General features: G+C 51.2%; 1 protein-coding gene across 1 annotated transcript in view; it reads right to left on the minus strand.

Moving 5' to 3' along the window:
* The window catches only part of PIWIL1 (piwi like RNA-mediated gene silencing 1), a 1,334,367-nt gene that overhangs the window by 332,794 nt on the left and 978,556 nt on the right, over positions 1-23,017 (minus strand). The window contains exon 14 of the mRNA XM_069620111.1: positions 19,520-19,592. Coding sequence (XP_069476212.1) covers positions 19,520-19,592 — 73 coding nt within the window. The remainder of the gene's footprint in view (positions 1-19,519; positions 19,593-23,017) is intronic.

Here is a 23,017-nt window from a genome sequence, read left to right on the forward strand (position 1 = left end):
GGGAATATTCATGAGCATGTGAATCCATGCCAGACCCCATGCTGGAGAAACTTAAGAACCAGCCCGCATCACCTCCTGAGAAGCTAGGCCTGGATTGCTCGCCACCTTTAACCAATATAGAGAATCTTGCCTGGGGTCTTCTGTGCCTCTCCTCTAGCATATAGAGAGCAGGAGTACAGACACCCCCTCCAGTCTTTACACCTCTTAGTTGAAGACAAATCGGAGGACAGATGGACATGTCCAGAAAGTCCGAGTACCACGCCCTCCTGGCCCAATCCGGGGCAATTAGGATCATGGATTTCCTGAACTTTCTCAACCTCCTTATTACGTGAGGAATAACAGGGACTGGAGGACAAGTGTTAAGAAGTCGATATTCCCAATCCACCACAAACGTGTCTCCTAGAGCTCCTCTTGGGGGAAATTCCCTTGAGCAGTACAGTTCGCATTCCCATGTGGTACCTGTAGTGAACAGATCCACTTGAATAGTTCCCCAAAGGGGGAAGATCTCTTGAAGGACTTCCTGAGCTAGTTCCCACTTGTGGGAGACTGTGCTCTGCCTGCTCAGAGCATCCGCCGTTGTGTTCTTCTCTCCGGCTAGGTGAACTGCCGATAGAGAGCTTCGTTCTTGTAATGCCCAGAGCTGCATTGCCTCTCTGCACAGTGGTAGTGACCCTACACCACCTCTTTTGTTGAGGCAGTACATGGCCACTGTATTATCCGTCAATATCAGGACATTCTTTCCCCGTACAGATGGCACGAAGGCCTTCAGCGCTAGTCTGATTGCCCTCTGCTCTAGAAGATTGATACCAACGACTCAGTGAGTGAGGCGTCCGTCACTACTGTTATGTCTGGGCCCGGTTGCCAAAAAGGTTCTCCGTTCAAGAGGTTATCCTGACAGGCACACCACAAACCTCTGGCACTAGAAAAATGCAGAATACCATGAAACTGAGCAACCTCAGAAAGTCGAAGGGCGGAAGATGTTGGGCATTCTGGAATTTTGTCACCATCTGCAGACTGCCTTGAGCCCTCACCTCTGGTGGAAAGGCTTTTCCCAGGGCTGCATCCAGGATTGCTCCGATGAACTGACGTCTTTGTGATCATTTGGGACTTCTTGGAAGTTGAGGGAGATGCCTAGCCCGTGGAAGGAGTGGCAAGTATAGCCAAGATGAACTAAGGCTTGTTCTGTGGAACTGGCCCTGATTAGCCAGTCATCCAGATAAGGGTAGTTGTGAATCCCCCCTCTCCTGAGTCTCGCAGCCACATAGCATCCTGGCGGTCCAATGATACCAACCAATCCTGAAGCTGGAGGGCTTGAAGGTTCTGAGAAAGGGTAACCATCTTCAACCTGTCCTTCCTGAGGAACTTGTTCAAGTCTCTTAAGTCCAAGATGGGTCTCACTTCTTAGTCCTTCATTGGAATTAGAAAATAAGTTGAGTACCAACCCTTGTTCCTTTCCGCTACATGTACTGGTTCTATAGCACCTTTCTCTAGCAGGGTTAAAATCTCCTGCATAAGGAGTGGATCCGGAATCTCGCCAGCGTGCATGTAGCATTAGCAGATTTTAACACCATACTACCAGCCAAGAAAACCGTCTTGGCCATGGCATCCTATTTTTGGTCATCCCCATCTTGTGGTATTGTGGGATAGGCATTTTGTTTGCCAGAAGAGGTAGCTGCCTGTACTACCATGCTTTCTGGTGTCAGATGTTTCGAAAGGTACAGTGGGTCAAAAGTTGAAGCTCTGTATTTGGCGGTTAGTCTCTTCACTGCCGAGACAACCTCAGGTGTTTCCCAGTTGGAAGCTACCCTCCTCTGCAGAGCCTTATGGAATGGGACAATAGGGTCTTCCTGTGGTCCTTTATCCAGTATGTCCTTTAAATCATCCGGTTCAAAAAAGGTGTGGGCCTGGACCATCCTATGTATTCCATTACTCTAGTCATGAGTTGTCTATAGTTGCCTTCGGCATGATCTCCTGGATCTGCCCTACCAAATTCAACTTCAGGGGAACGTTCAATGCCCCTTGCTTCATGTAGAGAGTACTGTAGGTTCTTTATCCGAGACTCTTCTGATATGAGTTTCTCTGGAACAGAAGGTGTCCCATATTCGAGATCCAATGGTATTGCCTCATCAGATGAGTGCTCAGCATGCTCAAATTGAAGAAAGTTTTAAAATACCCTTAACGAGATTGAGGTGTATAAATCCTCTCAAAAGAAGGCGGCGCTATGGATGTCATAATGGGAGCTGACGTCGACGGCTTTGAAGGTTTCCACGTAGTCGATGACTTCGACACAAACGTCGAGGTCTTCGATAATGGTGTCGAGGTAATTGTTATACACGGCGTCAAGGAGGTAGACACTCCAGGCGTCAATGGTTTCTCCTTCGGTTTTTGGTGCCTATGAGGCACTCTTCGGGCTTGCCGTATGGTTTCTTTCAGCATCGATGATGACAATTATTTGTGCATCACAGAGGCTTTCTCTCGAGTCAAGGGATTAGATCGCTCGAGGAGTTTCCACAGCTGGGGTTGAGCACTCCCGGCTTCTGTTCTTCCCAGGTGTTTTGTCTGGAGTATAGCCTCTAGGTGTTTGAGGGGGGGCAAGGCTGCATTCTCGAACACCATCATACTCTTGGAGGGACAAACAACCCTTTCGGGTGAACTAGATGAGGAAGTGGACGGCGATCTATGGTGCCTCTTTTTGACATGCCTCGAAGACGAGGAATGATGCGACCCACTTCACGATCGGGAACATTTATGTTTTCTATGACAGGGAGACAAAGGTCTCGACTCATCAGAAGATTAACCTTTGGACAGGATAATAGATTTTAGAGGCCTACCTATCTCCAACTCCCCTCTGCGCTCCCACAAGGCTTTGCCCGTCATCGACATACATTCGTTGCACTCCGAACATTCATGTTGTGCCCCTAGACACCACAGGTGGTGCTGTGCGGGTCCCACATGCACTTTTTAATTCCAGACCAAGGAGGTGACAGAACCGATGAGGAAGCCAGCTCGCCGAAAACACAAAGGATGTTTTTTCTACCGGAAACTCAAAGAAATTCCAAGAATCATATGGAACCAAGCTTTCCGTTACAGAAGCTGTGAAGCGAAGAAAAATGGAACTGAACAACGGGCGCTGCGTGCGCCATTTATACCAGTGATGACGTCGACGTCAGTACGGAGACCTCCGAGGGACATCGACTTGATCAAGTCGACGCACAGCGCCCTCTACTCGTAGCTCCAGCTTATAAACAACGCGCAAAGTCCGCACTAAGTCTTCAGTTGTTGCGGATCGCAGCGGACAATAGATTAGAGTCCATCCACTCCAACACAGAAGTAAGTCCCATTTGAGTCATTGAACTGGCCTTGACTGTGTGCAGGAGTCGATCTGGGCTGTAGGGTCTTGTTAAAAATGATGTCTCGGTCATATAACCTCCGGAGCACAGCTTTAACAGATTTGTTTGCAACTGAACTTGACATTGTCGCAGGGGGGAGACCCGTGGCAAGTTCGTTCTTTAAGCCCTATCCTAAAGGGGGAGGGCGTTTTTGTCACCCAGAAAGTGTATTTGTACAAGACTCTCAAACAGGTTAAACGAAGAACGTTGGCACAAATGTGAATGTATTACTTCTAAATTGTCTAAAACAAGAGGCTGTGAGGAATAAGACCAACACATATGCAATCTCTGTAGAGCTACAATTAGCCTTTGATATGGTTAATCGTCAGAAACTATGGGAAAAGCTGACAGCGTGGAAATGCCCGAAAGACATCATAGTACCCATAAATGCTTTATATTCTCAGACCTCGTTATGGATAATGTTATCTCAAGACACCGTGATGAAATCTATTATTCCACCAATAACGGCCTAAAACAGGGCTGCCCTTGGCAGCGACGCTGTTCATTCATTATACATCTGATTTAGGAGCGAGCCAAGCGCTCATAATTTATTATTTATTCAAATTTGTTAAGCGCACAGCAGCCTGAGGGCATCGTAGCGCTCGTTACAGTGGGTGCTCATGGTTTGGTTACATACAGGACATGATCATGGCTTAGTTACATTAAAAAAAGACAGACGAACATACTAGGACTACATGGTATGCTGGTATCGGTAATTTACAGACAATGCGTGGTGCAGATAGTTTAAGAGGGCCGTTTTAAGATTTTTCCCGAAGGCATAGAGAGACGTTTCCGTTTTGAGTGCAGTGGGGAGCGCATTCCAAAGCTTAGGGGAAATATAAGGGAAGCTTATTCGTCCTGCTTTAGCTTTTTTGATGCGCTGTAAACGGAGTTGGTTGGTGTAGCATTGTCTAGTAGGCCTTGTTGTCATGCCTGCCACCTCAGGATCCGTTACTCACCCCAAACGCTCCTATTTCCCGGCATCCTCAGCCTTCAGAATGGCCAGGCCGTTCTATACTCAATGGAAATTGGCCGGGAGACGCTACTGAGAGAGTTCGCGTCACATGACCAACGTACGCGTCATTGTGTTGGTCTGGTGCACGTCAGCTGACATTTAACGAGGCTGATGCCTTACAGCTGCGCTTCTGATCGTTTATTGGTATCTGCGTTCCGGAGCTTGCTTCTGCTGTTCTTCGCAGCCGCTCTTCTTTTCATCGCAAGAAGCGGTTGCCTTTCCCCGCGTTCCTACGCAGTTTCAGGCAACCTCCCAGCTCGTCTCAGAGCTACTCCTTTCTTCCGCGTTCTTACACAGCTTTCTACTAACGTTATCTAGTTCCAATACGGAGCCCTGTCGCGTTCCTACGCGACGCTCTTCAACCTGTTGCTTCGTTCCAAGACGGAGTCCCGCCACGTTCCTACGTGACATAGCAATTTCCACGGACTGCAATCAACACCCAGCAGAGTTCCACTCCATATCCATCCAATTCGGCAATACTATTAACCTCATTACTCTGTCATTCTCCGCAGACATTTATTTCCATTCTGGATATACATGCTCTGCTAAATCCCATCCTACTTGCAGGAGAGTTTAGTCTGACAGTCTCTGTATTCACTCCTGATCAGGACTCAACTGGACCTTCAACTATTGTAAAGGGTTTGTCTTCCTGGATCAAGATTTTCTTTTCCTCCTACTACAAAGTGCACAGAACCTTGGACGCTTACCTGTGTCCACCAACCAGACTCTAGTGCGGCCCTCGTTCCGCCCGGGTTAAATTCCTCACTACCCTTTCCTTGTCGTCGTTCTCTCCTTGGATTCATCGGACATTGTTGGGACTTACACTAACCTGGATGTACAGCCACAGGTATTTAACATAGGTTCTTACTGTCCTTTTGTACCAATAGCTATCTAATAAATCCACTCTCTATCGACAGCCTGGTGATTCTTGGTCCACTCCTGCCCTTCTCACTAATAGCTCTCTTTGACTGTGTTTAGGTTAGGTTAGACTTGAGACACTATGTTCTACCTCTGACAACAGTAGATGGGAGAAGACAGTGTGTATCCTTTGCAACTATCAGTTTGTATCCTTTAAGTGAACCTTAGACATTCCTTCTGTATCTGTTGTTTCATTATCACAAACCAGGTTATAACAGAATCCGAAGCCATGATGGAGGGTTCCGATCCCCTGACTGTCCTCACCCAATTGGTGGCGGATTTGAGACAGGAAATGATCACAGCACAGGATGCCATGCGCCATCGTATGGACGTAATGCAAGACGCCATTACCCCAGAACCAATTGCTTCCGGTTCAGGTCTGTCTGCACCTCAAAGGGAATCCGTTCAGGTGCTAATGCCAACACAATTCCCTCTGGCTCCACCCGAAAGGTTTACGGGAGACCCCAAGACCTACCGCACTTTTGTTAATCAGTGTCGTCTCCACTTTGTGTAGACCCGGTTCATTTCTGGATTTGACAACCAAAGCAGCTTTTGTATTGTTGCATTTGGGGGGCACGGCAGCAGCCTGGGCGAACCCTTTGCTGGAGACCAACAGCCCATTTGTTATATGACTGCGACGAATTGCTCTCAGCAATGAGTAAGGTCTTTGACATGAGGTATGCCACTAAGGCAACCGATTTAGAACTCGAATCTACAAGGTAGCCAACCACTAGTGGCCTATCTTGCACGTTTCAATCAATTGACAGCTGAAACACAGTGGCCGGAAGATAAGACGACTGCGGTCTTCTATAAAGGGCTGTCCGAGGAATTGAAAGACGCCTTGTCAACAGTCCCTGTCGTGCCATCAGGATACATGGAAATGCTCGTTCTAGTTTTCCAGATCGATGCTCGGAGATCCGCCAGAAAGGACGAAAAGAAACCGTTCCTGTCCGTTCCAAACCTACCTGGAGTTACTCAGACCGCCTCGAACAGACCTGAACCCATGCAAATAGGGACTATTCGGGGTAATTTATCCGCCGCTGAGCGAGAAAACCGTCGCAAGAATAACCTATGCATGTACTGTGGCTCTGCGGAACATTTACTGGATTGTCCTAAAAAACCGGCAAAAAAGCCGGCAAACGGCAGAGCTCGGCAATAGTGGGGGTCCCTTTGCAGAGTACCAAAACGGACTCCTCTTTGTCTTTAAATGCTTCCATTGCAGTAACAGTGTCCTTGTGTTTAGCGACACCACTGTTTAGACCCAGGCTATGATAGACTCTGGTGCAACTAATAGCTACATTGATATCACTTTTGCCAGACAGTCAACTATACCTATGACCACTAAAGCAGTACCCGAGTCAGTCAAGACAGTCTATGGCTCTGCACTATCTTCTGGTCTGGTTACGGAAGAAAAGTTGCCTATGGAACAAGTTACTTACCTGTAACTGTTGTTCTCCAGCATGGGCCTGGCATGGATTCACATGCTCATGAATATTCCCCGTCGTCAGGCCGGGAATCCTCGGTATAGAAAAAAATCAGTATCAGTTTCGTTTCTGATCGGTCTTTCTTAGTAGTAACTAATCACTGGTCTCTGGGTCATACTGCCCCCAGCCAATGACTGCCCTCTCCCTAAGCCCTGCCTCTGGCAGCCATCCTCAGATTTGGTAGCACGTGAAGTGGCAGTATGACCAAGTGAAGAGCCGCAGAGGGGTAGGCGGGAGGGTTTGCATGTGAATCCATGCCAGACCCATGCTGGAGAACAACAGTTACAGGTAAGTAACTTGTTCCTTCTCCAGCATGGGGTCTGGCATGGATTCACATGCTCATGAATAAGAGAATACATAGCAGTACACACATGCACAACCACGGGAGGTGGCAACAGGCTCAACATTAAGCAATACAACAACTCAACATAGCATCTCTTACCTCCTCACCAGGCTCACCTTAGGCAAACAGGTTGCGCAGCACTGCTTGGCCGACCCTGGACTCCTCCCTGGAGTCCCGATCGACGCAGTAGAATCTTGTGAAGGTGTGCGTCGACCTCCACGTCGCAGCCCTGCAGATGTCTAGCAGGGGCACACCAGACAGGAACGCCGTGGTAGCTGCGATCGCTCTGGTCGAATGGGCTCTCGGACGGCCGGGCAGCGGTCGGTTTGCCAAACGGTGACAGTGCATGATGCAGCCGGAGAGCCATCTGGAAATGGAAGTCTTCAAGAGAGCCTTCCCTTGATTCACAGTCCCAAAGTTCACAAACAGCTGTGACGTCTTCTGAAAACTCTTTGTGCGGTCCACATAGAACTTCAGCGCTCTAGCTACATCCAGCGAGTGCAAAGTCCTCTCGGCCGGCGACGAAGGCGACGGGAAGAAAACTGGCAACACCAAGGGCTCATTGAGGTGGAAGTCCGACGGCACCTTGGGCATAAAGGAGGGGTGCGTCCTCAGCACCACCCTAGTGTCATGAAAAGTCAAGTATGGAGGCTTGCAAGATAGGGCCTGGATCTCTCCCACTTGTCATGCGGAGGTGATGGCCACGAGGAAAGCTGTCTTCCATGACAGGATGCATAGGCTCGAATGGGGCCCCCATGAGCCTGGTCAGCACCACATTAAGCTCCCACGCCGGGGCAGGAGCCTTCACCGGCGGAAATGATCGGAATAGTCCCTTCATGAATTCTTTCACCAGGCGATGAGACCACAAGGACGCCCGTCCCGTAGTCCTGGTATATCGGGAGATTGCAGCCAGATGTATTTTGATGGAGGCGTGAGCCAGTCCAGCTTTGGCCAGCGACAGTAGGTACGGCAGAACTTGAGGGGCCGTAATCCGCAGAGGGTTAATCTTCTATGCACGGCACCAGACAGAGAACCTCATTTATGTCCGTAGCACGAGAGTTTAGGACACCCTGGCCTTTGCAAGAACCTCTCTGCAGTTGGCCGGCATGTCGTACCCTTCAAACTCTAGTGCAGCAGGAGCCAGGCCTGCAAGTTCAGCGACTCTGGGTTGTGGTGAAGAATGGCGCCTCCTTCTCTGGAGAGAAGGTCTGCGTCCGTCGGCAGCTTGACTGGTGTGGACATTGACAAGTCCAGAAGGTCCGGGAACCAGATCTGTCTCGGCCACGCCAGTGCGACGAGGATCATCCTGCACCGGGACCTCTTGAGCTGGTTGATGAGCCGGAGCAACAACGGCAGCGGAGGGAATGCATAAAGAAATAGGCCATCCCAGGGGAACGAGAAAGCATCGCCCATGCTCCTCGGCTGGGGGTGTGATGCTGGAAATGCATCTGAGGGACAGGGCCTCTGAATCCTTGTCCTTCTGTTTTTATCATGTGTTCTGTCATGTTTTCTGCCCAGGAGTCCATGTGGGACTCCTGGCAGTGCAGCTCTCTTTTGGTTTGGTGAACAGACCCATGGGATACCCTTATGGCACCCATGGGTAGGGGTACAACCCTGTGCCCCTAGTGTATGTTTTTGGGCACCTGTGGGTGGCCCACAGAGCAGGGTATGGGCTGGTGGCAGCTCCGTGCTGAATTCGACAGGTGCTCCGGGTGTCCTCCATTTTGGGATACCCAGGCCCTGCCATTGGAATCAGTTGATTCCTGATAGGAAACAAGATGGCCCCTGTGGCCTCTTGCTTTCTATTGCCTGTTACCTTGTTTTCCCAAGGTCCTGGGAAGCCCTGACTCTGTCCCTTCCCCCTGACTGGCTGTTGGGTGGAAGTTCCATATATGGTGTTGTTGTGAAGGCCCAGCTAGACTAACTGGAGCCTTCCCATTCACTGTATGTTGTGGGTACCTCCTGTGGGTGGGACCTGGGTGAATGGAGTGAGTGACCAATATACCCTCCTTGTTGTGGTTGTCTGGTTTCTGGCATGTGAGACAAAGACTGAGACAGCCCTGCCCGAAACTGGCCTGAATGCAGTGTGTAGTGTTGAATGGCTGGGTACTTGTCCCAATCCACATTCCTTGTTGTGAGTGTCTGAAAGGGAGGAGTGTGGCCGGAATGCACTGCGTGCCTGATTGGCTGACTGACTGCATGAATGCCCTTCTGTGTGATTGGCTGCTGTGCGCGTGCCAGCAGCGTGGATGAGAGTCAGAATAGTATATCTGGGGACCTCTCACCACTGGAAATTGTTCAGAAACAGCAAGAAGTTCAGAAACAGCAAGAAGTTCAGAAACAGCAAGAAGTTCAGAAACAGCAAGAAGTTCAGAAACAGCAAGAAGTTCAGAAGCTGAGTCTCCACTCAAGAGTAACTGGAACTGCTGATCCTCGACGTCCAGCTGGAAGAAGAAGACTTGCTGTGGCATTTGCTTCGACAGATCCGAAGGCTGTCGTGTTCGTCGAGGACTGATCCGAGAGAGGACCTGGTAAGGCGCCCTCTTCCCGTGCTCCGAGGGAACATCGAGCACCGCTACATCTTCGCCGAAGCGCCCTGGAAGTCAGACCCTCGAAAGGCTGCCGACCCGAGACGGGACCGCCTAGGAGCTCGAAGTGAAGCACCCGGACATCGACGCCGTCGAAGTCCATTGCCGTCGACCAGGGTTCGCAGGTTTGTGTAACCGCTGGAGGCCCGTCGAAGTTGTGATGCCCAGCCGTGGGAACCACTTGACGCCGTGCCACCGACGACCGGAGCCGTCCGCTCCTTTGCCTAAGAACATTCAATCGAAGGACTCCCTCGACCGCATCGTCGACCGCTTATCCTGCCGGAGAAAGTCGAGAACGACCAACGCGCCGAGGAGAATCCGCCGGTGGGTTTCCCGCCACCTCACGACCTCAAAGACTCGGACGACCCGACGCCCTTGCTGGGCTTCCGTCTCTACAATCTTTGCGGTCCAGAACTATTGTCATCGAGGTGCCCCGCACACCTCCGCCTTGCAGGACGCCGACGAGCACCGCTCGGACGAAGCTGCCGCCTCTTCGACATCGTTCTACCTCGTTTGTCGACGGACGTTCGACGCCCCGTGCCTCCCGCTTGAAAGGGAAGGCATTCAAGAAGGGCCGTCGATTCCCCGTCGCCGAAACCCGAGGCCTTCGACGTTTCTCAACGCCTGTCGACGATCCGTGACTCCCGCTTGAAAGGGGGTCGCTCAAGAAGGATCCGTCGACGCCTCTTCGAAGGTCTCGACTCCACCAGGTACATTGGGGGGGTAAAAACATTGGAGGAGAGAATAAGACTATTGAACAATATATGGACTGGGCTGGTGTTATATCTCCTTCTTTTACAGGTTGCCCAGGTGGGGGGATCTCCACACAGAACTGTGTCCAGTAGCAAGGGCCAGTCTTCTGCCTATTGTTTCAACCCTCTAGTATCTCTCCTCTCTCTATTGCTGGTTTCCTTCTTATTGATCTGCGTGCCATTTCTACAGTATTGTGAATGCACTGTTATGAGGTCTAATATTAGTGGTACCACTTTAGAATTGTAGATATTTATCATTATTGGTTTTCCTGAGCACAAAGTGCGTTGTTGTGATAAGTGTACATAACCCTTGAATATTAATTATATAAAGACTGTGTTTTCAGTAATGCAGTGTGTGGACATTCCTTTGTGGGGGCTTGGGGATACACTGTACTTAAGAATCAGCCTGCATCACCTCCTGAGAAGCTAGGCCTTGATTGCTCGTCCATAGCTACCATAATCGAGAATCTTGGCTGGGGTCCTCTGTGTCTCTCCTCTACCATATAGAGAGTGGAAGTACAGACCCCCCCACCGGTCTTGACAGGGGGGAACCTGCTGGCGAACCTCCGGCACTTGGAATTCGTCGCCGTCGCGAAGAGAACGATTTGGGGTTCGCCCCACCGTCGGAAGAGTCAATCCACTTGATCTTTGCGTAGTTCCCACTCGTGGCACGAGCGCAGCTCCCTGCTGAGTGAGTCGGCGATCGTGTGTTTTATTCCTGCCAGATGAAGAGGCACCAGAAACATCCGTTGGGCGACGGGCCAATGCCACAGATCCTGGACTTCCTTGGATAGGGCCGGGGACCTGGTTCCGCCCTGCTTTCGGATGTAGAACATCGTGGTGGTGTTGTCGGTGAAGATCCTCACCACCTTGCCCTTGAGGGACGGGAGAAAGGACCTGAGGGCCTAGAACACTGCACGGAGCTCCAAAATGTTGATGTGGAGTGACTTCTCCTCCGGGAGCCAAAGGCCTCTCGCGTGAACATCTCCGGAGTGCGCTCCCCAACCTTCCAGGGAGGCGTCCGTCGTCACCATCACCTGGTGAGCTGGGATCTAAAATTCCGTGCCTGCCGACAGATGGGAGCGGGTACCCCACCACCGGATCGCCCGACGGAACGTCTCGTTGAGAGGGATCCTGTCCTCGAAGCTGCCCGTCGACTGGACCCAGCGGGTGTAGAGGAACTCTTGTAAGGGTCTCATCCGAAGCCTGCAAAGGAGCACCAGATAAATGCAGGAGGACATCATCCCGAGGAGGGACTTGATAGATCTTACCCTGGCTATGTCTGGCCGCAGACGCTGCACCTTGCCCAGAATGGTCCTGGTCCTTTCCTCCGACGGCGAGGCCAGCCGCGCCACTGTGTCGAGCTTGGCTCCCAGAAACAGGGCACCTTGCGACGGAACCAGGTGGGATTTTGGAAAGTTGATGGAGAATCCCAGGTCCGTGAGCAGCTGGACGGTCTTCGCAGTGTGCTCCACGGCGAGCTCCCTCGTCCCTGCCCGGATGAGCCAGTCGTCCAGGTAGGGGTAGACGTGGCTCCCCTGTAGGCGCAGCCGCGCCGCCACCGGTGCGAGGCACTTGAACACCCTGGGTGCCGACTTCAATCCGAACGGGAGGGCCTTGAACTGGTAGTGCCGCCCTTGGACCACGTACCTGAGGAACTTTCAGTGTCTTTTTAGAACGGGGATGTAGAAGTACGCATCCTCCAAGTCCAACGACGACAGGAAATCGCCCTCCTCCAGCTGTCCCAGCACGTGCTGGAGGGTGACCATACGGAACTTCTGCGCCTTGATGTACTTGTTCAGTCGTCGTAGGTCCAGGATGGGGCGCCATCATCCTGTCTTCTTTTTTACGAGGAAGTACCTTGAGTAAACTCCGGAGCCCCGAAGCCTCTTTGGGACGAGCTCGATGGCACCCTTCTTGAGCATCGCCCTTACTTTCAACAGTAGTTGAGGGACGCGATTTTCCTTCCTGGCCACGGGTCGAACGCGAGGGCACTTCTTCTGAAACTCGAGGGCGTGCCCTTGGGCCAGGGTGTCCAGCACCCAACGGTCGGTAGAGATGGACTCCCACACGCTGACGAACCTCGCCAGCCGGCCTCCCACCGGGGTGCTTCAGTGGGGGCCCGACCCCCACGGTCGGTTCAATCTTGTTTGGAGGCCGCTTTGCCTCCTTGACCTCCCTGTCGACGACGACGGGCACCACCTGGCTTACCGCGTCCCCTGTAGGCTTCCTGGGACGAAGATCTTGCCGCTTGGTGGTACGTGGAGGAGCCACTGCCGGATCCCTTGGAGGCACCTTGTCTGCCTCGGAGCCCCGAAAGGACGGCCGTCGTCGTTGGAGCACTCCCAGTGCCCGGGCAGTCTCTGTGTAGGTCTTGATGGCCTGAAGGGACTCATCAACCGCCTTCCCAAACATGTTGTTCCCGTCGAAGGGCATGTCCAAAACCTTGGCTTGTACGTCCTGGCGGAAATCCGTGGCCTTGAGCCATCCTCGTCGTCTCAAGCAAACGCCGTTGCAGAACTGACGGAAACCGGTGTCGGCGATATCCGTTGCCACCCTGATGGCGTGGTCCGAAGCAATCTCACCCTCCTGTAAGATTTCAAGGGCCTCAGCCCTTTTGGCATCCGGAAGGAAGTCTAACAGAAGGGCGATTTTGAACCACAAACTCCCGGTCGTAGCGGGCTACGATAGCCAGGGCGTTGGCCGCCTTGATAGTCGTCGCTGCGGATGAGATGATCCGTCGTCCCATCGTGTCCAACTTCCTGCCCTCGCCGTCCGGCGGGGAAGTTGATGTCGAGGCCGATGCCCCCCCAGCTTTCTTCTTTGCCGCCGCCGAGACGACCGAATCCGGGGTAGGTTGTGCCCGAAGGCACAAGGGGGCAGCGTCTGGGACCCGGTACTTCTTCTCGTACCGGTCCCTCTTTGCCAGCGCCGTGGCAGGGTTCTTGAGGAGGGCGAGCCCCTCATCCCAGATGTCATCAAGAAGCGGTACGGCGAGGACAGTCTTCCTTTTAGCCTCGCGCCGTTGGTAAAGTAACTCTTCTTTCTTCTTCTCTTCTGGGCAGAGCTGGAAAAGCTCGGATGCCCTGGAAATCAGGGCATGAAAGGATCCAATCTCGTCGGGCGGGGACGCCCGAGCAGGGGGCGACTGGGGACACGTCCCGTCGTCGCCTCCGTCGTCATCAGTACCTGTTGTAGCCGTGTCCGTGCCTGTATCATCCCCGTGGGTAGTAGACCGGGGGGAAGGCAGAGCAGGCCGCAGAGGTGGGAGAGGTGGCGTAGGATGCGTCCTCCTCTTATGCAGTGGACTCTCCGAAGGTCCTGGCTCCGGTTCCCCCGTCGGCTCTGGCTCAGGTACCTCTGTCGGGGGAAGGGGCAACCTTGTCCTCATCTCCGAGCATAAGGACTGAATCGCTGACAAAATGGCTGCCAAAGTGTCCTGCGGCGCCGGAAACAACACTGTCGCTCTCGTCGTCGCCCTCGTCGGGATCCCTCCCGATGGGCTGGGCCTCTTCCACGACTTCGATGAGCTCTTCTTCAGAGGTCGTGTCCGTATCCACGATGGCCACCAGCCCCTCCCCCACCTTTTCCAACGAGGACTTCGTGGGGGTCTTCTCAATGGGCCTGAAAGACGACTCCCTCCGCGATGGCAGGGAGCCTCTGGGTCCTGAGGGCACCTCACTGGTGTAGCCTCCACAGGCTGAGCCAGGGCCGCGGCGACATCCTCAATCGAGGTCTTAGCAGGGTGAATTAAGGCCATCGTCACATTCTGGACGCCTGGGGCCTTCACCTTGGGGGGAGGGTCCGAGCCTCGCCCCCCCTCTGCCGGAATCTTCGAGATCGACCGGGGCCTCTCCAGAAGCTTTGCCGGGTTCTCGGACTTCCTCTTACCCGAGCCAGAGCGTTGGCTCGTGGTTGATGGCTCCGGGGAGGATGCGCCCTGCTGGCAGCCAAAGAGCCCGACCGTCCGGCGCTCCCGGTGCCCACGGACTCACGGTGCTTAGCCTTTTGTTGAGCCTCTGTCGCCGGGGCGCCCTCACAGGACTTAGAAGACCGCTCGGACTTCTTTTTCTTCTTCTTGCCTGACGGGCTCTTCCCTCCCAGCCAGTCGGCGAGACGGTGGCGATCCTTCATGGTCCGCTCCGACATGTTCCCATAAAACATACAGTCGTTCTCCGTGAGCGTCTTGTCCTCATGGAGACAGTAGAGGCATAACGAATGCTCGTTCTCCTTGAAAACATTCTGAAGCTGGCATCCAGGGCAGGTCCTGAACAGCTTCCCGGGCGTCGAGCTTCCTATCTCCTGGGCCATGTCCAGGGTAGACCTCGGAACTTCTGGAATCCTCCAAAAGCGTAACTCGACAAAAACTTCACCCTTGAGGGGCGTAGAAAACTCAGAAACGGATCCCAGTTGATCAGATGTAGAAATGGTGGCGCTTGAGGCTCTATTTAACTGAAAAATGAGAAAAAACTCCTGAAAAAGCACGAAAACGCAGCAAAAGGTCGAGAGCTACAGCACGAGGACTCCCAACACTTGAACGTGCGGTAAAAATCTGAGGATGGCTGCCAGAGCCGGGGCTTAGGGAGAGGGCAGTCATTGGCTGGGGGCAGTATGACCCAGAGACCAGTGATTGGTTACTACTAAGAAAGACAGATCAGAAACGAAACTGATACTGATTTTTTTCTATACCGAGGATTCCCGGCCTGACAACGGGAATATTCATGAGCATGTGAATCAATGCCAGACCCCATGCTGGAGATCTATAGGCCCTGGGACTGGAGGCAGCATGTCCATGATCACATCCCAAATGATAGCACCCATCTGAGGGGACCTCACAAGCGTGAGGAATTTCTCACAGGCTTGTGGGGTGGCAGGTGGTATTGACAGTGTGGCAGGAGGCTGCGGAGGCCTGGGTGTACTATGCCGGGCAGGATGTGTGGTATATCTGCCCTGCGACGCCGAAGAGCTGTAGGCCGCGTACCTGGCAAAGAAAAGTCCCACATGGACACTCCATCTCCCACCTGCTCACCGAACGGCAGTGGTGGTGTCTTAAGAGCGGGCATTTTGTTTGGCGTGGCAGCCATTTTGTCGGGCTGCATGCCACGTGCCTGACACGTGGTGCTTGCCTCACCGAGCCCAGCCTGCACCTGGACTTTTGGCGGTGGAGCCGGAGGCCTACCCTGTACCTCAGGACAAGACCTGGTAGGCATGCTGCCCTCGGCTGTGTCAAAGGCAGTGCTGCGTACAGGCGCCCCCTCAGGCATTTGACCGGTACTAGGGTGTAACCCCTCAGGTGGACACCCGGTAAAAGAACCTTGCGGTCCCTCAGCACTGTCTACGTAAGGATCTAGCGAACCCTCGGCCTGGTGGCCGGTAGCTGAATGAGTCTTGGTACACGTGCTGGTGTGAGAACCTGACCAGTCACTCCCGCTCTGGCGTTTCCTGGGAAAGGAGTCGCCCTTGCGGGGTGCGATGGAAAAAAGCAGCCCTACCTTGGGCCTTGACTTATGTCTGACTAAGTTCTTCAAGTCCTCTGGAGGGGACTTCTCGAACAGCTCCCTCCACCAAGCTAACCTGTTCTTCAGAGCATGCAGTGAAATCACGCGACACACGCAGTACAACCCTCCCAGCTGTGTTCGGGCCAAGGACTGCAGAGGCAAAGAGCATGGGGGTTGGACGTAGGGAAGAGGGGCCCTCGCAGGCTCGACATGCGTTTAAGTGTAGTGTGGCGCCAGAGGACTGAGTACCTGATAAGACAAAAGACAGTATCCCGGGAAGAGCGTGTCGAATTACAAGGCCAAAACCAAACCCAGGAGCGCTGGTGAAAGCGGTCTGTTCCAGTCTATGCGGAAAAGAGGACTGAGGAGTGGCGCCGGTGGGTGGAGTCAGGGGAGCGCATGCACCCAGGGCCGCGCCCCCAAATATAAAGGGGGAAGATTTCTTTCTGGTGAAAAAGGTTCTGTCTCCCGTCCCTAGCGAGGGACGCACATACAGTATGGAGAAAAGGGGACGGGACGTAGGAGTAATCTGAAGATGGACGCCGGGGGCAGGTACTCAGGGATACAACCATCATTGGATGGGTGCGGTATGACCCAGTCTTGAGTGATTGGATAATGGGTGAAAGGCAGTATTAAATCTTTTGAAGCAATAGCACTTTTTTTACCGATGATTGCCGGCCTGACTGGCAATATTCATGTGAATCCATGAGAGACCCCCTACCCCCCATGGTGGAGAATGTGTAATAACCACTGTGAACTTCTCAGAAATGTGCCAATTCCTCTCTACCTTAGAGACCCCCAGAAACTTTGCTGGATTTTAGGACTTTTCATTTTAAACCTGGAGAAAGTGAGACCCTTTTTTACTCCCCACTCTCATGTATTTTGTGATTTTGAACTTCTTTCATTTTGGTTGTGGAGTCTGACAGACTCCATAGGCATCATCTTTTACATTGTGTCACACAGCAACTTTAGTGCAGTGGCACAGGGAAGTCTTTCAGACTTCCCAAAGGTTTAAATACCTTCTCTTGGATAAACTGTTACCAAGAGCAGTGAAGTGAAATGGACTTTACTTACATTTGTAACGTTCTAGACCCAGCACACACTATCTTACCATAGGGTGCTGGAGGGGTTACTTAATATCCCATTTGTCTAGTTTCTCATCTAACATGTTCATGTTAGCCTTTCCTTGATGAATGGCTGGTGGCAGTGGTTTACTTTTAACTACTGTGGTGTGGTTTTACCGCTGGCTGCGTTCAAAGCTGCAGTAAAGCACCCAAGGGTGCCATTTTTGTCAAAATGACCCGGTCTTCTTTTTTCGCCATTTCTTTGTGGAAAGGTCCTTCTTGAGATTTACCCTGCGCGCCAAACCAGGTTTGGTCCCTTTGTTAGTTTTGCCTGTGGTGGGATTCACGAGTGAAGCCCATCTCTGGCTCCAGGGTGTCTGGCAGCGGAATGAATGGGAGAAATCTACATAAAAGGCAAGGCTTTTCGGCTTGGAAGGCAGAGTCGACCACTGGACGAAAGAATCCGAAGAACTTTAAGATGACGCCTGCTGCAATTCCTGGATCGTTGGTTTGCCCGGTGAAGCCCTGCTGCTGTGCTGAAAACTCTGATTTCGTTTAGACTAGAGAAAACCTGCAAGGACTACTTCTGGCCTTGAGTTGGCGGGACCAATCAACTCCAAAGTAAGCCACCTGGATATCCTCTCGGAGCTGGTTGAAATTCCACTGCAGCTGATGCTGGAACTGAATAACCTGGGAGAGGAACACCAGATTGTGTGTTGCTTTTAAGTTGGCCAAGAGCTCCAGGAAGATCCACCAGACTCCTAGGAAGCAGGACTGACCGAGGCCGAGCCACCTCAAGAGTGCTGGACCCCAGTTGCAAGGAAAGCCCATCTTAACAGTCAAGAGTCTGCAGTGGTGCTATTTGCTGAGATGCGAGGAGCTGAAACCGCGAAGTGCCACTGAATAGAAGTTGGTCCTTATCCGTCACTGATCGTCCCGTTGCAGTGCAGGAGTCCTCCAGACATCCTCCCTCTTGTCCCCACGACTGAGGCCCAGGAATACAGAGCTGCACAGGAACAGAAGGCAGCCAACGCCCTTTTTTCTAACCAAAGGTACTGTACAGTCGGAACTTACCTCTTGTTGTGTAACTGCACTTGTCCTCAGTTGAGACTTGTTGTGGTTGCTTCTGTAGAGTTGCCGACAGCTCATTTACTTCACAAGACTAAACAACTTGCAGCCCTGCTTTTGATTTCTTCTTTTCTACAAAGACTTCTAAAACATTGTGCAAGACTTTTACCCAACTCTAAGAAGTGCTTCAGCTCACCTAGAATTTTGCTTAATTGACTTTGGCCAAGCCTGGCTCCCTAAATGACTATTCTTCCCTCTGACATTGTGTTTGGTCTTCCTTCCAGGAAAAGTGTAACTAACTGTGCATTGGGGGGGATTCAAAAGTACTTACCTACTTTCTGAATATTTGTGCGATCTCTTGTTTTGTCCTAATAACCTTTTTCTTTGACATACTCTGAAGTCTGATTCTAAATGCAAACCATAGTATATTAATGTCCACAGTCTCTTAGTTGCTTAAGTCACCTGAGGGTGTAGGAAGTTTCAGTGTGCCATCCCTAAAGGGTACTTACTGATTTAGAAACATTAAGAAAGGGTATATTGGAGTTTATTTGTGTGCTACTATTATATTGCCCCTTCTGAAGAAGGCTTATTGAAACTGACTTAAATAAATTAATAACTGTTTACTCAAGAAACCTTGTGCGTAAGAGTATATTCGAATACTTGTCACTGTGAATCCCTGTGTAACTCCCTTACAGCTCACATTGACCCCTCTTGATACGCCTGGCTGATGAATCACAAGACTTATACCAAAGGTTGGGTTGCTATTACCAGGTGGTCAGGGTTGTTGTAGTGCACCCAAAGGGCACTGCATACAATTTGCCTAACATGGTCAATTAAAAGGGGCATTAATACCTACATTGCTGCTTGTCCTCAGGGTCAGCAGATCAGGTAAAGCAGATACTAAAGCTACCCCTTTTCAATGTTATAAGAGGAGGGAGATCAATTTATAGAGATGTTCTCAAACAAATGGGAGAGGTAAGGAGGAGATTATAGGAGGCACGTTTCTAAAATGCTGGGAGCCATTCATCTCCTGCTTCTAGTCTAGGAGGAGCCTGGTTGGTTGAGACCAACAGCAATTTGGAGTTACTTTTGGCTCCCCAGGGCAACTGGTGCCAAGCATGACACAGATAAGTGACATTAACTTTTAGTATTTGAGAATGTTAATAAAGAAGAATCCAAATACATATAAACATAATGGGCAAACAAAAGTGTGCATCTCGTCCAAGTTAGAATTGCAGTGTACTCGGTACTCACTCCTGGTTCACAATCGGTATCTCCTACCTACTTGGTGAAGCCGGAAATATAGGAGCTGTGTTTAGCTGCTGCTCGTCAAATTTCGAAAAATGTAAAGGGTACAGTAATTGACCAAAAGAAGTCACTGCACAGAAATGAATACATACCATCTGAGTCTCCGAAGTAACACTTTGCTTTAGAGCCCTTAAGTAGGCCTCTGTTCTATCTTCCACTTCAACCCTAAAAAATAGAAATGAAAATTGAGGTTATTGGGAAAACAAGAGGCTACAGAAGCCATAGTTGTCAAGCAATGAACTAATTTACCATCACAAGCGTTCGAAATAACCAGCCAGGCAACAAAATCTCAGTACAGCATTTCCAAAAAGACTGCTTAGTACAGAAGCCTATCGACCCAAATTATTGAAATGATCAAATTATCTTTATTTCAAAGAATTAAAAAATATTCATACAAGAAAATAAATTAAAATACTTAAAAGTAACAATGAACCTGCAATATTCCAGTACCCTTCAAATAAGGAATTAATGGTCTCCTCCCAATTAACTTAAATACTGGACAAAAAAAGAAATGTAATTAGATAACCGTTAGATGTGCCATCAAGTGCACAAGCTACAGAGAACCACTTCTATTCCTTATCACAGTGATCAAGGAGAGAAGATTAGCCCGAAGATTTGATAAACAGCTTGTTGGCAGAATTTAACAATCCATCTCAAATAACATTCACAAGGTGATCCTGAATTGACAGTAAGGAACAAGTTACTTACCTGTAACTGTTCTCCAGCATGGGTCTGGCATGGATTCACATGCTCATGAAAATTTCCTGTCAGGCCGGGAATCATCGGCAAAAGAACCAACTATCACTTTTGTTTATAAACAGTCTTTCTCCTATAAACCAATCACTGAGCTCTGGGCCGTACTGCTCCAGCCAATGACTGCCCTCTCCCTAAGCCGCTCCTCTGGTAGCACGTAAAGTGGCAGTATGACCAAGAAGAGCCACAGAGGGGCAGAAGGGAGGGTTTGCATGTGAATCCATGTCAGAACCATGCTAGAGAACATACTCTTAGTCCTTAGTACCCTTTCCTCCATACCGCATGGGCGTCCCCTACTTCCTAGGGATGTGAGACGGAACCTTTTTCAAATGAAAAACCCTCTTCCCCTTTAAATTTAGAGGCGCGCAGGGGTGCGGCCCTGGGAGCATATGCTGCCCTGACTCTGCCCTCCGGCGCCAAACCTCAGTCCCCATGGAGGCGTCGACAATAGGTTAACATTGCCCAATGACACCAGTTTCATTAGGGGGGTGGATGGGAAGGAAGGATGGTGGGACGTATAGAGGAAAGGCGACTAAGTATGTTGGTCACTACGGTGAGTAACTTATAATTACTCTTACGTCCTGTCCCCTATCCTCCATACTGCATGGCTGATTACAACTGAGTGTAGCCACAAGGTGGAGAGGAGACCCTCCTTAAGCAAACAGGTTTCTAAGAACCGCCTGTCGAAAGCAGTATCTGATCTTGAGCCGGCGTCCAAACAGTAATGCTTGTAGAAAGTCGAAGAGGTGGCCGCCCTGCTTATGACTTGCCAGGGGAACTGCCATTGGAATGCGATGGCCGTGGCCTTTTCTCTGACCGCATGGGCATGCATGTTAGCCCGAAGTGGCTTATGCTGCCCCTCATATGCCTCCTTGATGGCCGAGACCATCAAAGTGCTATAGAGGCCTTGGATGCCCAAAGTAACAAACAGTGCGCCAGACTTGGGGAAGCACTTGGTCCGATCTAAGTAGAATTTTAGCACATACCTAACACAGGCAGTGCAGAACCCTCTGCGCGTCGTCCTTTGGTTCATCAAACAACGTAGGCAGCACCATGTCCTCATTTAGATGGAAAGCGGAAGGTACCTTAGGTAGGAACGCTGGGTGTGTCCGCAGGACTATCTTATCCTTGTGAAAAGTAGTATAGGGTTGTGGGACGACTAGCGCCTGGATTCCGCTGACCCTGCGAGCCGAAGTGAGGCCAACTAGCAAGGCCGTCATAATGGCAACCAGCCGGATGTCCACGGATGAGATTGGCTCAAATGGTTTGTGCTCCAGGGGGCCCAACACTACATTGAGATCCCACAAGGGGTGTGGCCTCTTGATGGGCGGGTAGAGTCTGGTGAGAACCGTCAAATGCTTTTTGACAATCAGGTTGGCAGAGGAAGAAAACACTTCCTCTGAATTTATGTAGGCCCTAATAGCCACCAAATAAGTGCGGCAAGTGTCCACCTGCACACCAGAGTGCGCAAGGTGTGTAGAGCAGGAGAGCACGTCATCTAGCGTACATGAAAGGGGGTCGATTTCCTTAGAGGATGTCCAGTGATAGAACCTGATCCACTTACTCTTATACTGGGTCCTGGTAGCCTTGCTGCTTGCATCCTGTATGATCTCTAGATTAGCCTGTGAGAGGCTGAGGTGCCCTAGCGTGACCTGCTCGCGAACCACGCTGTGAGGGCTAACTTATGCGGCGCAGGGTGGATGACCCTGCACCCCTGTTGCACCAGAAGATTTGCTGGGGCCGTTGGAAGGTTAATGGGGGGGGGGCCTGTCCGAGAGGCTGAGCTGCTCAGAGAACCATGGCATGGCTAGCCACCATGGAGCTATCAGAATGATGCTGAGGTGGTAAGGAACAAGTTACTTACCTGTAACTGTTGTTCTCCAGCATGGGTCTGGCATGGATTCACATGCTCATGAATATTCCCCGTCGTCAGGCTGGGAATCCTCGGTAAAGAAAAAACCAGTATCAGTTTCGTTTCTGATCTGTCTTTCGTAGTAATAACCAATCACTGGTCTCTGCGTCATACTGACCACAGCCAATGACTGCCCTCTACCTAAGCACCGCCTCTGGCAGCCATCTTCAGATTTGGAAGCACGTGAAGTGGCAGTATGACCAAGTGAAGAGCCGCAGAGGGGTAGGCGGGAGGGTTCGCATGTGAATCCATGCCAGACCCATGCTGGAGAACAACAGTTACAGGTAAATAACTTGTTCCTTCTCCAGCATGGGGTCTGGCATGGATTCACATGCTCATGAATAAAGAATACATAGCAGTACACACATGCACAACCACGGGAGGTGGCAAAGGCTCAACATTAAGCATCACATCAACTCAACATTAAGCATCTTACCTCCTCACCAGGCTCACCTCAGGCGAACAGGTTGCGCAGCACTGCTTGGCCGACCCTGGACTCCTCCCTGGAATCCCGGTCGACGCAGTAGAATTTCGTGAAGGTGTGCGTCGACCTCCACGTAGCAGCCCTGCATATGTCCAGCAGGGGCACACCAGATAGGAACGCCGTGGTAGCTGCGATCGCTCTGGTGGAATGGGCTCTCGGACGGCCAGGCAGCGGTCGGTTTGCCAACCGGTGACAGCACATGATACAGCCGGAGAGCCATCTGGAGATGGAAGCCTTCGAGAGAGCCTTCCCCTGATTGACAGGTCCAAAGTTCACAAAGAGTTGTGACGTCTTCCGAAAACCCTTTGTGCGGTCCACGTAGAACTTCAGCGCTCTAGCTACATCCAGCGAGTGCAAAGTCCTCTCAGCCGGCGACGAAGGCGACGGGAAGAACACAGGTAACACCAAGGGTTCGTTGAGATGGAAGTCCGACGGTACCTT

This window comes from Ambystoma mexicanum, chromosome 10 (genome assembly GCF_040938575.1).
Source record: "Ambystoma mexicanum isolate Mex_15411 chromosome 10, UKY_AmexF1_1, whole genome shotgun sequence".
NCBI classification, from domain to species: domain Eukaryota; kingdom Metazoa; phylum Chordata; class Amphibia; order Caudata; family Ambystomatidae; genus Ambystoma; species Ambystoma mexicanum.